The sequence below is a fragment of the Mesoplodon mirus genome (genome assembly GCF_964341445.2).
Source record: "Mesoplodon mirus genome assembly, chromosome: 12".
Classification (NCBI taxonomy): Eukaryota; Metazoa; Chordata; class Mammalia; order Artiodactyla; family Ziphiidae; genus Mesoplodon; species Mesoplodon mirus.
Window position 1 is genome coordinate 31,997,370 of NC_138988.1, and position 16,297 is coordinate 32,013,666.

The following is a 16,297-nucleotide window of genomic DNA, read 5'->3' on the forward strand; positions in this document are numbered from 1 at the left end:
CACCTCACTACAAATAACTCAATTTTGTTTCTTTTTATGGCTGAGTAATATTCCATTGTATATATGTGCCACATCTTCTTTATCCATTCATCTGTTGATGGACACTTAGGTTGCTTCTATATCCTTGCTATTGTAAATAGAGCTGCAATGAACGTTGTAGTACATGACACTTCTTGAATTATGGTTTTCTCAGGGTATATGCCCAGTAGTGGGATTACTGGGTCATATGGTAGTTCTATTTTGAGTTTTTGAAGGAACCTCCATACTGTTCTCCATAGTGGCTGTATCAATTTACATTCCCACCAACAGTGCAAGAGGGTTCCCTTTTCTCAACACCCTCTCCAGCATTTATTGTTTGTAGATTTTTTGATGATGGCCATTCTGACCAATGTGAGATGATATCTCCTTGTAGTTTTGATTTGCATTTCTCTAATGATTAATGATGTTGAGCATTCTTTCATGTGTTTGTTGGCAATCTGTATATCTTCTTTGGAGAAATGTCTATTTAGGTCTTCTGCCCATTTTTGGACTGGGTCATTTGTTTTTTTGATATTGAGCTGCATGAGCTCCTTGTAAATTTTGGAGATTAATCCTTTGTCAGTTGCTTCATTTGCAAATATTTTCTCCCATTCTGAGGGTTGTCTTTTCGTCTTGTTTATGGTTTCCTTTGCTGTGCAAAAGCTTTGAAGTTTCATTAGGTCCCATTTGCTTATTTTTGTTTTTATTTCCATTTCTCTAGGAGGTGGGTCAAAAAGGATCTTGCTGTGATTTATGTCATAGAATGTCCTACCTATGTTTTCCTCTAAGAGTTTGATAGTGTCTGGCCTTACATTTAGGTCCTTAATCCATTTGAGTTTATTTTTGTATATGGTGTTAGGGAGTGTTCTAATTTCATTCTTTTACATGTAGCTGTCCAGTTTTCCCAGCACCATTTATTGAAGAGGCTGTCTTTTCTCCACCGTATATTCTTGCCTCCTTTATCAAAGATAAGGTGACCATACATGCGTGGGTTTATCTCTGGGCTTTCTATCCTGTTCCATTGATCTATATTTCCGTTTTTGTGCCAGTACCATACTGTCTTGATTACTGTAGCTTTGTAGTATAGTCTGAAGTCCAGGAGCCTGATTCCTCCAGCTCCATTTTTCTTTCTCAAGATTGCTTTGGCTATTCGGGGTCTTTTGTGTTTCCATGCAAATTGTGAAATATTTTGTTCTAGTTCTGTGAAAAGTGTCAGTGGTAGTTTGATAGGGATTGCATTGAATCTGTAGATTGCTTTGGGTAGTATAGTCACTTTCACAATGTTGATTCTTCCAATCCAAGAACATGGTATATCTCGCCATCTATTTGTATCATCTTTAATTTCTTTCATCAGTGTCTCATAATTTTCTGTATACAGGTCTTTTGTCTCCTTAGGTAGGTTTATTGTAGATGTTCTATTCTTTTTGTTACAATGGTAAATGGGAGTGTTTTCTTAATTTCACTTTCAGATTTTTCATCATTAGTGTATAGGAATGCAAGAGATTTCTGTGCATTAATTTTGTATCCTGCTACTTTACCAAATTCATTGATTAGCTCTAGTAGTTTTTTGGTAGCATCTTTAGGATTCTCTATGTATAGTATCATGTCATCTGCAAATAGTGACGGCTTTACTTCTTCTTTTCCAATTTGGATTCCTTTTATTTCTTTTTTTCTCTGATTGCTGTGGCTAAAACTTCCAAAACTATGTTGAGTAATAGTGGTGAGAGTGGGCAACCTTGTCTTGTTCCTGATCTTAGAGGAAATGGTTTCAGTGTTTCACCATTGAGAACAATGTTGGCTGTGGGTTTGTCATATATGGCCTTTATTATGTTGAGGTAAGTTCCCTCTATGCCTACTTTGTGACTTTAGTTTTAATTCCCCTAATTACTAGTGAGGCTACATTTCCTGAATTTACTATTTTGTATATAGTAATTTCTATTTCTTGCATAGAAATCCTAGTATTAAAAGATTGAATAAATTTGGGGTTTTTTGTTTTGTTTTGTTTTGTTATTGGCCGACCTGTGTGGCTTGTGGGATCTTAGTTCCCCAACCAGGGATCGAACCTGGGCCCTTGGCAGTGAAAGCCCAGAGTCCTAACCACTGGACCACCAGGGAATTCCCAAAGAAATGTTTTTAATAAAAGCAATAATATGCTCCCAGTATAAATGATTACAGTTTCATTTTATTTTTATAATTTGTATAGTACATTTCCTGAATTTGTACCTCAAATAGTTTTCCTTTACATCAAATGATCCAATTGCAACTGCATTTGAAAAATCATGTTTTTGATGATTACCTCTTTAAAATTGGGATAGTAATATATGGGGCAGCAAAGTCCATTCTTCTAGGAAAGCAAAATGATACTTATGTGTAAATATACATTTATATTCATATTTTCAAGTATAATAATATCGATATTTCATAGGTATGTATTGGAACATTTATCACGAATATGTCGAATTCTAAAGCAGTCTGGTGGAAATGCTTTGCTTGTTGGACTTGCAGGAAGTGGTCGTCAATCCTTAACTCGTCTGGCTACATCCATGGCAAAAATGCAAATTTTCCAACCAGAAATTTCTAAGAGCTATGGTATGAATGAATGGAGAGAGGACCTGAAGGTAAAATTGTGAGCAAATCTTGTGTCTAAAATAATATCAGTGCATTATTTTTTAAACATATTTATTAGAGTATAATTGCTTTACAGTGGTGTGTTAGTTTCTGCTGTATAACAAAGTGAATCAGCTATACATATACATATATCCCCATATCCCCTCCCTTTTGCATCTCCCTTCCACCCTCCGTATCCCACCCCTCTAGGTGATCACAAAGCACTGAGCTGATCTCCCTGTGCTATGTGGCTGCTTCCCACTAGCTGTCTGTTTTACATTTGGTAATGTATATATGTCCATGCCACTCTCTCACTTCATCCCAGCTTACCCTTCCCCCTCCCCATATCCTCAAGTCCATTCTCTAGTAGGTCTGTGTCTTTATTCCTGTCCTTCCCATAGGTTCTTCAGAACCATTTTTTTTTTTTAGATTCTACATATATGTGTTACAATGCATTATTTTATCTGTAAAGAGAGAGCCAACCTGTATAGCTGTGTGCTAAATACACTGGTGATGATGATAATAATATTATCCCTAGAGCAGTTACTGTGTGTGCTGAGCACTGTTTTAAGTGCTTTATATACATGCTGTCATTCTATAGGTATGACAGTTCAATGCAGCAGGTATGGTTGTCTCTGTGTTTTACTGATGAGGAAACTGAAGTTGAGAGAAGGTATGCACAGCAGAGCAGGATTTATGACTTAAGTCTTATCCACTGCTGTTACCATGGCTGCTGCTGATTTTACCTTTATTCTAGTTCAGAGAGGCCTTATTTCAGGCAAATGTATGTTTTCCAGTAGACTTAAATATGAACCTCAATGATGATGATGATGTCATTAATGTTGTCAAATCTTAATAGTTTCTTTGGAGCTGTGTTGCTGTTCCAGTAACAAATAGAATAGTGGAGTGCATACTTGGGGCTTCACCCTCATGTGCCTAGGGCTCTGCAGGCCCCAGAAGAGAGATGACCTAAAGTGGAAAAAAATAAGAGAGACATTACTGGACTTTTTAAACTTCCTCTGACCTTGACATACTAAAATTCTACATCCTAAAAGTTACTGTAGAGAACTGGTCTTTATATCTTTGATCTTAGATGGACAGAGATTCTTTCTGTTTTCAAATCCATCTCAGTCCCTGAAGTAAGATGCTGAATCAATGACTATGTCTAAGGGGTTGGCAAACTGGCCAGTTGGAGTCTCCCACCAAAAGGGCGGGAGAAATGGAGGCCCAGATTGACAGCCCCACCAAAATGGAAGAGGTACTACTCTAAATTTGAGATGTTATCAAAAGAAAGGAAAGCAAAACCAACAGATTTCCACCAGATTCTGGTTATAAGTACATTTTTATTTTCAGGTTCTATTAAGGAAAGTGGGCATGAGGGGCCAGAAGACAGTCTTTCTAATCACGGACACCCAGATTAAAGAGGAAGCTTTTCTAGAGGATATCGACAGTGTGCTCAATACTGGAGAAGTACCTAATATTTTTGCAGCAGATGAAAAACAAGAAGTGATGGAGGTAAATGCTTTTTAGGGAGTGCTGCTCCCAACATGTCTTGAAGCTTTTCTGCTCTTCAGGATAAATATATCTTTTGCGGAGGATTTTGGTAATTGAAAACTTAATGTATATTATTTTAATACTTTTTTGGTGAATTTTAAATAGCTTCGATAGTTATGAGACAGAATTTTAATTTGTTTTTTCCATAATGATGACATTGTGTTTCATCCATTTGATCTTATTTAGCATGTTTTATGAGTGATTAGAGATTTAAAATCATATCTTAGGGTTACAGTGATATGAGAAAATATAGCTTTAAAACACTACTTGATTAGCTTTTATGGTTTACCACTGGTTAGGAAAATCTTCAAATTTTAACAAAACTACTTGTATTAATTCTGATATATCTGAGAGTCATGCTTTGTGATTTAATTGACAAAAAAATACATTTTTGAAGCACCCACTACTTCAGATGTCCTGACCTTTGACCCCCATTTCTAAGATCTTCCCATACAAGATTTCAGCTAGTAATTTCCCCTTTCATGTACCATAACTACTTTTACCCACAGATTTTATCACTCATACCAGGATGCTTCATTCCAGCCTCTAGTGATAGCATGTGGAGTAAAATGGTTTCACCCTGGTTGTTCAAGCACCCTGCTTTTCTTGTCTATGGAATGAAACTGTTGTATACACAAAATAGTTCCTCCTATACAGCGTTGTTGTGAGTTCTGAGGATCAAGTGAAATAAGGCACTTATGGAATGTAAGGCACTTATGGAACGTCAGGCACTTAGAAAGCCCTCAGTAAATCTGATACATTACCAGTTCATGGCCTGGCATGGGGAAGAAGAAAGGAAAAAAAAATCCCAAGTAGCATCCAGGTTGTGGCTAAGGCTGCTGAAGAATCATAATTCTCCTAATTTATAGGATAAATTCATCCCCCACACTCCTACCCAAGGAATAGGACACCTTGGGGAGTGGGATTTTCTAAGCTTTGCAAGGATTTTCTGCTCACTGTAGCTATTGTTTATCTTTTCTTCTCATCACTTTGCTACAAAGCTTTTCCATTGCTTCACTATTTTATGGTATGACCCAACAGTAGCCTTAAGAACTTCTTTCCTTCATATTCCACCCTAGGAACACCGTATCAGTTTTTCCACAAGGAAATGGTCATGGTCAGAACTCAGGGGTACCGAAATGCATTCCTGTTTTTGCTTGCTTTATACTAATTTTTAAAAATATAAAAGGTAATGTAAAAGAAGTTATATTAATTTCTTTACATACCCTGCATCCCACTTTGAAGACCACTTTGCTTATTTCATCCATCTGGCAAACATTTTACTGTAAACCTCACTTCCTATAACTGACCTCTGTAGCTTGGCCCTGGTACTGCCTAGAGGGCACCTCTTATAGACTCAACACATCTCTCTGACATCAACATCAGCGTTCTAGACTCAGAACCTCTGAGTTCTAGAAACCTCTATTTCCTGACTACCTTTTCCACTGTTCCATTTGCTCTCCTTGCAGAATTAAATTATTGCAATATTTTTCTCAGTGTAGCAGTGACTTATTTACCACATTTAGTGATATTTTCTCAGTTCCCTTTTAAAATTGAGATTCATCTTTGAAATAATTCATCATTCCTTCTTTTAAACTCTGCTTTCTCTTGACTGCTATGAAATTTCACTCAGTTTGTTTCCTATCTCCCTAATTATTCCTTCAGTAACTAGTGTTTTTCTTGCTCCCCAGAATCAGTTGTGCTCCCAAAGTGTGTGTGTGTGTGTGTGTGTGTGTGTGTGTATTACTCCCTACTTCTACTCTAGAAACATTAACCAATATTTCTGTGTAAATAACCCCTATATTTATATCGCCATCCTGGCCCTTTCATGAACTCTTGTTCTACAGTTACAACCATGTATTACCTTTCTCTATCTGAATGTACCCCTGTAAGCTCAGAGTTAATGCAGATAAACCACCTGAACATAATTTCATAGATTGACACTGATCATAATAGTTGTAATTTCAGAATTACTGTCAGAATGAATATACAGAGTTGACTTGCCGTTTCCCATAGATATAGGTATCATATATCTATAGTAGAGAATTCTTTTAGAAATAAATTCATTGTTATAACATTGGAAATTGTATGATCATTGTGACCACTCCCTAAATTTGCTATTGAAAAAATTTTAAATCTATTTATAAGATAATTTATTGACTATGAAACCTTTTCTGCTTTGAACAAGGAGGAAGGTAGGATATAAAAAGCTGAAAGGTACTTACCTATGTGGAAAGAACTATTTTAAGTATTCACATGTAATGGCTTTTTGATTCCTCAACAATCCTTTGATATAGGTACTCTTTTCCCCATTTTACAGATGAGGAAACTAAGGTAAAGAGAGGTTAAGTAACTTGCCTTCAGGTCACATAGGTAATCAGCTAGCTGCAAGCGGGGATTTGAATTCAAGAAGTCTGGTTCTAGAGCCATTATGCCTAACCACATGTAAGATGCCTTTCTCATATAGAGATATACAAGGGAAGAAAATTAAATGTGACCTATAATCTCATTACCAAACAACTCTATTAACATTTCAAAAAATACAAATATTATAAGAATAAAATTAGATAATTCAAACAGCATAAGAACGTCCAAAATGGAAAAAAAAAGATATAAACCAAGAAGAATGTCCAAGATAAAATATGAAGGCCTCTCTCTCACTCTCCCTTAAGTCCCTCTCACCCAAAGTAACCACTATTAATAGTTCTTTGTGATTGCCTCCATAAAAAAGTATGTATGTGCTCACACATATGCACCTATATATTTTTTAATTTAACAAAAAGGATCATATTATACATACTGTTGCACAGTTTGTTCTTGCATTTATTTTATCTTGCTGATCTTGCCATAGCACATGTTGATGCATCTCATTATTTTTAACTGTTGTATAAAATTACAATATATGGATGTTTAATAATGTTTTTATTTTTTATTATTTTTTAAATATTTATTTATTTATTTGGCTGCACTGGGTCTTAGTTGTGGCATGCAGGATCTTAGTTGTGGCATGCAGGCTCTAGTTCCCTGATCAGAGATGGAACCCGGGCCCCCTGAATTGGGAGTGTGGAGTCTTAACCACTGGACCACCAGGGAAGACCCTATAATGTTTTTAACTGGACACTTTAGTTGTTTATATTTTTTCCTCCTAAAAACAATGTTGAATTATAGTCCCACACATATATCTTGGTGAACTTTTGTATTTTTATAAGTTAAATTTTTGGCAGATATTTGTTTTTAAATTATAGAATTACAGAATTGAAAGTAGTCTTCTAAGTGCAAGCTATAACAAAACCATTATTTTGATATAAAAACAAAAATTTAAAGATATTTATAAGGGGAGTAATAAAAATTCTTAATATTCCAATATCTACTAATCTTATTATTAGCATACCTGTTTTTATTTATGAGGTTTTTTCTGGTATTCCCTAGGGTGTTCATCCTGTGGCTCAGGCTGGCAATAAACACGATGAATTCAGTCCCTTAGCGCTGTTTGCTTTCTTTGTGAATCGCTGCAAAGATAATCTTCATGTTGTAGTGGCCTTTAGTCCCATTGGAGATGCCTTTCGAAATTGCTTGAGGCAGTTCCCATCCCTCATCAACTGCTGTACCATTGACTGGTTTCAGGTTTGTAATCTGGGGGTGAAGGACAACTAAATCTTTTGGAATTTTGCTGAAATCTTACTCAACTTCTATTAATTTACATTCATCAAGTGTTTCTTGATCACTTACTCTAATGGCAGCACCAGGGACTGGTAAGACTACATGATCCCCAAAAGGAGCTCACACTCTAGACTGCAAGACAAAAAAAGCAATCAGCAAATGAGCAGTCAACAATTATATAAAAGAGCCGTAGTCTTGGTGTAAGAAAGGTGTACTTATTAAGACAGTGACTCTCTGAAATATGAAAATGAATTCGTTCCATAGAGGAGGGGGTGTATAAGGAACCAGCAGAATGTATTTTATGTATACATATATATATACACACACATGTATATGTGTAAAGATATATAGATAGAGATATCTTTATCTATCTGTACATATATTTACTATAAGGAATTGGCTCACATGATTTTGGAGGCTGACATGTTCCAAGATTTGCAGCTGGCGAGCTGGAGACCCACAAGAGCTGACGGTGTAGTTCCAGTCTGAAGGCCAGCAAGGTTGACACCTAGGAAGAAATGATATTTCCATCTGAGTCCAAAGACAGGAAAGAACTGATGTTCCCGCTTGAAGGCCATCAAGCAGGAGGAAGTCCCCCTTATCTGAGGGAGCGTCAGCCTTTTTGTTCTATTCAGGCCTTCAACTGATTGGATGAGGCTCACTCACATTAGGGAGAGCAGCCTGCTTTACTCAGTCTGTTCATTTAAATATTGAACCCATCCAAAAATGCAACTCACAGAAACACCCAGAATAATGTTTGACCAAATATATGGGCACCCTTTGGCCCATAGCAAGTTGACACATAAAATTAACTATCACAAGATGTTAGTACGTGCAAAGGTGGAACAGTGGGGAGAGCATGGCTCATTTGGGCAAATAGTTTGGTATGGCTGACTGGCAATGAGGGCAGCAGAAGTTACATTGGAGCTTTAAGTGGGTGCCAGGCTATAAAGGAATTTGTAAATGTGCCTAGGAATTTGGTTTTATCCCAAAGACATTGTGGGGGCATTAACATATATTTAGCTAATCAATATTTTAGGAATAACCCAAAACACTTGGAGGCTATATGGTGGATGATTTGGAGTGGGGCAAAACAAGAAACAGGAAGACCAACTTGGTGGCAATTTCAGTCATGCCAGCAGCAAATGATGCAGGCCACCACCTCATTTAAACAAGGCAAATCGTCACTGCCTGTGTAAAACCATTAAGTATTTATGCTCTTGAGAAGGGTAGCTCATGGTGCCTTCTATTTGTTTGTTTTATGCCTAATAGAATGTGGACTATAGATTGACCCTGGATAATTTCTTTTAAAGATAAATTTCTGATACTAATTTGTTTTATTCTCTCTTGCCTATTTATCAATTGCATGTTTGAAAAACTAATTCTGCCCTTTTGAGGGTTGCAATATGTTTCAGCTAGTGGATGTTTTAGTGTTTATACAACAATAAAAGCTGTGTGAAACAGTTTTGCTTTATGCAAACTATATCTTAATATTGCTTCCATTAAGTAGCCCCAAACCAAAACCAAACAAACAAATGAACAAAGCCTGTCCAACCAAAAGTTTTTCTTTTGTGAAATCTTATAAATACAATTCTACTACTTCTGGATATGTATTTTATAACCATGAGGCTTTCTGTTCTGTTCTATGTGATTCATGCTTGTTGGGGGAAATTTTTAAAAAGGTGGAACTAGGAGTTGCAAATAGATAAGGGAGATTAAGTGGATAACAGAGAGGAATAGAGAGTTTATAGTGGAACATTGGGGCTATAGAACCTGTGTCAGGGGCGCTGATGGCATTGTTTGGGGCTTGGCTCTTTTAAACTCAGGAAGTGAGTGTAAACCACTGTGTCACATAGTCAGGAAGTCATTGACTTTTTGGATAGATCTCTGTTCTCCAAAGTAAGGTGTACTCTCACCAGAGGTGCCAAAACAACTCAGAGGATAAGGGAAGGATTTACTGGAATATTCGCTTTTGTATGAAATATTTCATATGGATTAACATTGACACCCTTACTCAGTTTGTACGTCAAATGGCCATGTGTCATAGATGGTATGCAAGGTACCCTGAGGGATTCCTGCAATGAACTAAAAATTGAAGATACATAATGCAGTTGTATGTGGACAGTAAGAGAATGTCATAAACTAGTAGGAGCTAGCTCAAGCTCTGTGTCAGCTACATTATAAGGCAAAAACAATGACTACTTAACAAGATCTGGTAAGACATTGGTAAAAACAAATTTAAGAAGGCTATTTGGAATATGGATTTATATCAACTGTTTAAATAATAAAGCTTATCCCCAGGGTGTGTCGTGACTTGCAATATTAGCTTATGATAGCGTGGTTACCTATCAACAGCCATTTTCTACCCACTCCATCTTTGCTGACAGAATTCTGATTTTGTTTGGGAAATCACTATCCATGTAGCCATGTATAATAGGGATTCATTCCTGGTCGGTCTAAGTCAGCATAGGTGCTCTCACTCGTCTTACTGTTGACCATTTTACACATGAGCCTGTTCATGACCCGTTGCTTGCCAATGGATCTGGATTTAAAGTCTGCCAGGGAGCTTTTGGGAGAAGCTTTCTCAGTATAAAAAGAGTTACATGATTGGAAAAGTCATATGACACTGATTTTGGCATTTTACAAAAATTAATTTATCTTAATAATCTTTAGATGCCTCTTTTTAGGTTTAAATATATATATATTAGTACAGTAATACCATATGCATATAATCTGTTAATAAGTATGTGTACACTGGTAGTGTGTGCTTAAAACTTTTTTTTACTAATAGGGTGCTTGATCAAAAAAGTTTGACTTGGGCTTCCCTGGTGGCGCAGTGGTTGAGAATCCGCCTGCCGATGCAAGTCTCAACCACTGTGCCACTAGGGAAGCCCCCCATATTCTTCTTTACTATCCTTAGCGTGTGGTTTCCATCTTCAGAGTCATCATATGGTCTAATGTGGCTGCTAGATCTCCAACTTTCACATCTGTGCTCCGGAAACAAAGTAGAATAATGGAAAGTAGGGCAAAAAGGACCTATGCCAGCTCTATGTAATTCTCTAGAGAGCTTGCTTATATGTCATTATTTACTCTGAATTGCAAAGGAGTCTAGGAAATGTGGTATTATAACTGGGCATATTGCTATCTAGAATAAAATTGGAGTTCTAAGGAAAGGGGGCTGATAGGTATTAAGAGAGCAACTAAGCAGCCTGTGCCATTGTCCTACTAAATTTGGGGTGCCTACTAGATGTCCAAGTGGAAGAGTTAGGGAAGCAGTATAGTATATCTTTGATATGTAAATTATTATCTACCGTTCCTTTATATTGCGTTATCTTTAATTTTACTGTATAAAATATTTATTAGATCTTTCATAGATTTATTGTGCCCTTAGTCCCCCTAATTCTAGTTTCCCTATTAAGGTTTTAATTTTCTCAACCCCAAATTCTTCTCACATAGGAAGACAATTTATATAACTGTAGTGTGACTAATCATCTTAACTTTTATTTGCTTTTCTTTTTCTTATTTTTAGCCATGGCCCGAAGACGCTCTTGAACTTGTAGCTGTGAAATTCTTAGAAACACTGGAGCTTACTGAGGTTGAACGACAAGAGATAGTTCCAATCTGCAAACACTTTCACTCTTCCATTATACATCTTTCAGAAAGGTTAATATTAATAAATTTTACAATAATGCCTTGTATTTTAAAGCATCTTTTTTTGTGAAAGCCCAAAATTTTAATGGGATTTCTATGGCTTCTAAGTCTCTTCAATCATTTAATTAGTTAAGACTTGTAAGTAATAGAAAGCTGCTTGATCTAGGTTTCACAAAGAGAGGAATTTATTACAAAGATACAGGGGTGCCTTACAAAGTTAAGGGAAAGAATACAGCTGTATCTTAGAAGTGACTGGAAGCAGGAGTTAAAAAGCCACCACAAACTCAGAAATGCTTTTTCTCTGTTTCTCATCCCTGTTTCTCTTGGGCATCTGCTTGCTTCTTTCTCTTTATAGACTGAATTTTTTACTTCCCAGTATATATGGAGGAAACTGCCTCTCAATTCTCAATTTTACTTCTTGCAATTCCAGCTTTAGCAGAGACTGATTGGCTGTTTCCAGTTCTCTATTCCCAATTTATTCCAAAATATGATTAGCCTTGTTTGTGTCCAGTGCCCAACCCTGCTCTGATCTGCTGTGGTTATGGTGGCAGGTTTCACATAACAAACATTTCTCTTGGGGCACTGGTTGGAAGTTCTCAGACAAGGAGGGAGATAGTTGGTGCGCTATGGATGCCTTAAAAGTATAAGTTTTACCTCTGTTCATCTCTGAGATCCTCATTTCAAAGGTGCTCATAGTATATTGCCAGAGTTTTACAGCCAGCTAGCATGTTTGGCTTGGACAGTTAACACCAATCAGTGGGCTCTAGTCTACATATTTGATATGAAACATCATTGCATCCATTGTTTTTATGTGTATGGGTAGTAGTCTTATATTTCTGGCCAAACCCCGTTCAACCAACATGTGACACGTGTGCAAGGAATGATGACTCATTCTTGCTATGCTATCTGCAGTCCCCTTTCCTACTATACTTGTGTACAGTATCTTGGGTCCCTTAGATCCTCCTGGCATATGAAACATGTAAAAAGACCTTCCTATATCCTTCTTGCTATAGTTCTCTTTTGAGACATATCTTTGTTGATTTGTGCTTTTTAACTACACCATTGCTATTTGATATTTTGTAGACAAGAAATTAGGAAATGGTTCTGTGTAATATTCTAGGATTTTGTAAACTTCAAGTATTCAGCAGCTTCTGAATAAAATTAACCTTTATTCTTAAATGTTTGTTGTTAATGCTATGTCGAATTTACTTCTTACTTTATAAAATCCATTACTTATAGTAAGATATGCTATCTGCCTCTCTTTTAGGTTCTTGCACGTGTTAGGACGACATAACTATGTTACTGCTACTTCCTACCTTGAACTTATTGCCTCATTTCAACAACTTTTGACTAAGAGGCAACAAACTGTAATGGAAGCAAAACAGCGATATGTGAATGGACTTGACAAATTAGCTTTTGCTGAGTCTCAGGTAAATTTGAGGAGCTGCTCAAATGGTAATACATAATGGGAAATAGAAGAGCTATAATTTATTGAGAATATATTATGTGCCAGGTACTGTGTTATGTGCTTCATGTGCATTCCTTCAGTTATTCCTCATAACAACTCCATGAGGTAGACACTTTTATGATCCTCATTTTACAGATGAGTAAAGTGAATTTTACAGAAGTTCACTGAGTTTCCCAGACCACACAGACTCAAATACACCGAGTTTTATTCTTAATTTTTTGGCATTTGGAGAGAATATAATGTCAGGGTTGACTTTTTATTGTAATAGCTGGTTAAATATAAGATTGTTTTTTTTTTAATTAGTCAAGTGCTAGTAATACTTATTAGCATTATTTCAACATAGGCAACAGAGTGTTGGGGTGGTCTGAATGCACGGTATACCAGGCACATAGTATAATAGGGATAGCCCAAGCTGCCACCTTTTTTCTATCTGACTTTCTTCCTCAACAACTGCATTCTTCCACTGCCCTGTCATACTCAAGGAAGATAAAGTCTTTTGTGAAGAAAACTGGCCACACTCTCATGGTTTTGTTTATCATGTAAAGAACTGGAAAAAAAAAAAAGTTAAGGTTTTCTGTCCCCAATACCTTATGATACATTTAAGTTTCAATTTTCCCTGTTTGGCTTCTATAGCTATTGTAGTTATGAAAACTAATGACAAATTGTTTACTTAGGTTGGTGAAATGAAAATAGAGCTTGTTCAGTTACAGCCCAAATTGGAGGAAGCTAAAATTGAAAATGCACATATGATGCAGGTAAAGTATCCTGAATTTTTAAAAACTGATGTCAGAGGACAATTGAAATATGTAAAATCAGCCTTGAAAATAAGCCTTAATTTTTTTGCCACTAGATCTTAGGGATGTTACCCTTTTCAGTTGACTCATTGGGTTCCATGTGGTTTCTCTTGTTTTTGAAGAGAGATGGGGAGCCCATTACCAAATTAGGTCACGTGTATTTACATTTCTCCTCATTTTATCCTTCAAAATGATATGTCGGGTTCCCTAATCCTCAATGTTCTTTCGTCTCTAGGATAGAGAAAGCATTAGGATGTTTAAGGAAATGTCTTTATTTTTTTCTTTCTTTTCTTTAGATTATTGAGATAGAATCTGCACAAGTGGAAGCTAAAAGAAAGTTTGTGAAATCTGATGAAGAGATAGCCAGTGGAAAGGCTGAAGAAGCCCAAGCTCTGAAAAATGAGTGTGAAAGTGATCTAGCTGAGGCGATTCCAGCTTTGGAAGCAGCTCTGTCTGCACTGGATACACTAAAGGCAAGTGTTTGAATTAGCTTGTGTTTCATCAACAAAGTAAAACTGCATACAGATACTTGGTTAATTCGGTATAGTTCACTTTCAGTGGGTGGTATTATATTGTTTTTGTCCAGTCAAATGAAACTTGACTCTTAACAATTCCTTTTTGCTATACTGTTATCTTATATTTTTTGCTTTTCATATATTATTTATAATTTTCATTCAGGATATTCCAGTGGGAATGGAATAATCTCCAAGAGGCCACAGTGGTTCTGTACATGGACCAGGAGGCATATGTTAAAGAGAATGTTGAGCTACCTTTCTGCAGCCTTCTGGGCATGCATGTACAGCAAAACCTAAAGATCATTTCCAATATAGATGTGGGTCACACCTGTCTGCATTACACTATGTTGTATATGACTCTACAGGGTCTTTAGGCAAAACCAGAATAACCTCACCAAACAGAGCAGAGAGACCAGCTTCTGTTGACTAGGGAGGCCCAGTGTAGTATGGAAGTTCAGGATATTCAGACCCCATTCTTTGCCTTTTTTCCTAATCAATGCCCTAACTCAGGGGTCCCCAGCCCCCAGGCTGCAGACCGCTACTGGTCCGCAGCCTGTTAGGAACGTGGCCGCACAGCAGGAGGTGAGTAGCGGGCAGGCGAAGCTTCATTTTCCACTCTGCATCGCTCGCATTACTGCCTGAACCATGGCTTGCAGTATCACCTGAACCATCCCCTGGCCACCCTCCACCCCCAATCCGTGGAAAAATTATCTTCCACAAAACTGGTCCCTGGTGCCAGAAAGTTTAGGGACCACTACAACTTTCACGTAAGATACCTGACAAGATGGTGAGCTCAACCTATCAGTAATTCAGCGTCTTTCAGGATCAAATTCTATATCTGATTTTCAGTTATATCAGACTTGTAGTTGTAAGACTTAAGATTGTGTTAGGGCATTTATATTTAGAAACTGTCACTGTGCTGTGAACCAGGAATTTAACCAGAATTTTAATATTAAAATTCTGAGCTTATTATTTTCTTCATGTCTGCTCTCTGTCACATTTAAAAGCCACATTCTACCCAGTAGTCTTTCTTCATTCTCTCCTTAGATGTTTATCAGAAGAGCCAATCATTTTGACCAAGTTTGTTTTTAATAGACACTCCATTCTAGATGACCATGAGCATGAATTTAGGTGACTTTTATCACTGTGTACCATGGACTTTCTGTACCGCATCCTCTGATACTCACAGGATTCTTGATGCCTTTAAACACCACCAGTTCAAGTTATCAGTATCAGGTTTCCCTTTCAGTTGTTTGTACCCTCCTAGTATCAAATACTGTATTATAGAAAAGAGTTAGGGTTCAGTTGCAGAGAAGAGAATTGACTATTTAGTGTTAGCAAAGATTCTTTAGGGAATTTTATAAATAAATTACAGAATTCTTGGAAGAGCTGAGCAAATAGATTCTAGGCCAAGCTGCCAGGAATGACTCACAAAGCTAAACTGAGGCACTAATCTACCAGAGGAATGATCCCTCTGAGTTGGAAGCCTGCAGAGCCTTCTTACAGAGCCATATTGCCTCCACCATAATCCATATCAGCCAAACAGATGCCTCGTGCTCTGCAAGTCTCCTCACTTATTCATTCTGAATTCTAGTATCACTCAAGTGATCTTATGGTAGGACCTAACGACCTCCCACAACTCTAGCTGCATGGGAAACTAAGATAAATTTTTAGCTTTCCAGCAATTGCAAGGGAAGTCAGAAGGATACTGGAGTGGATAATAACTAACTGAATCAATTGTGTCTGTCGTAACAATATATACCTTTTTAGAAAATAAGTTTGGAATTGGAACTTACCTCTTCTTTCATTTTTGGTGGGTAAAGCTAACATGTAAGCAAATATAGAATTAAGTCTTTATTTAACTTAGGATTAACGTGGATTCCATGTGTGGGCTTGGCATGTGACTATATAAAAATTTTGTGCATGTGCGCAAAAATATTTTCTCTGGAAGATTCTTAGCTGTCACCATATTCTCATAAGGACCTATGAACTCTCAAACACTTGGGAACCATTGGTTTACTATACTTAAG

The 16,297-nt window shown here is 37.0% G+C and overlaps 1 protein-coding gene across 2 annotated transcripts in view; it reads left to right on the forward strand.

Annotated features, from left to right (window-relative positions):
* The window catches only part of DNAH12 (dynein axonemal heavy chain 12), a 219,961-nt gene that overhangs the window by 145,210 nt on the left and 58,454 nt on the right, over positions 1-16,297 (forward strand). For both annotated transcript variants that reach the window (XM_082639578.1, XM_082639577.1), the window contains 7 exons: positions 2,444-2,636; positions 3,979-4,140; positions 7,609-7,803; positions 11,369-11,502; positions 12,758-12,920; positions 13,633-13,713; positions 14,049-14,229. In XM_082639578.1, coding sequence (XP_082495704.1) covers positions 2,444-2,636; positions 3,979-4,140; positions 7,609-7,803; positions 11,369-11,502; positions 12,758-12,920; positions 13,633-13,713; positions 14,049-14,229 — 1,109 coding nt within the window. The remainder of the gene's footprint in view (positions 1-2,443; positions 2,637-3,978; positions 4,141-7,608; positions 7,804-11,368; positions 11,503-12,757; positions 12,921-13,632; positions 13,714-14,048; positions 14,230-16,297) is intronic.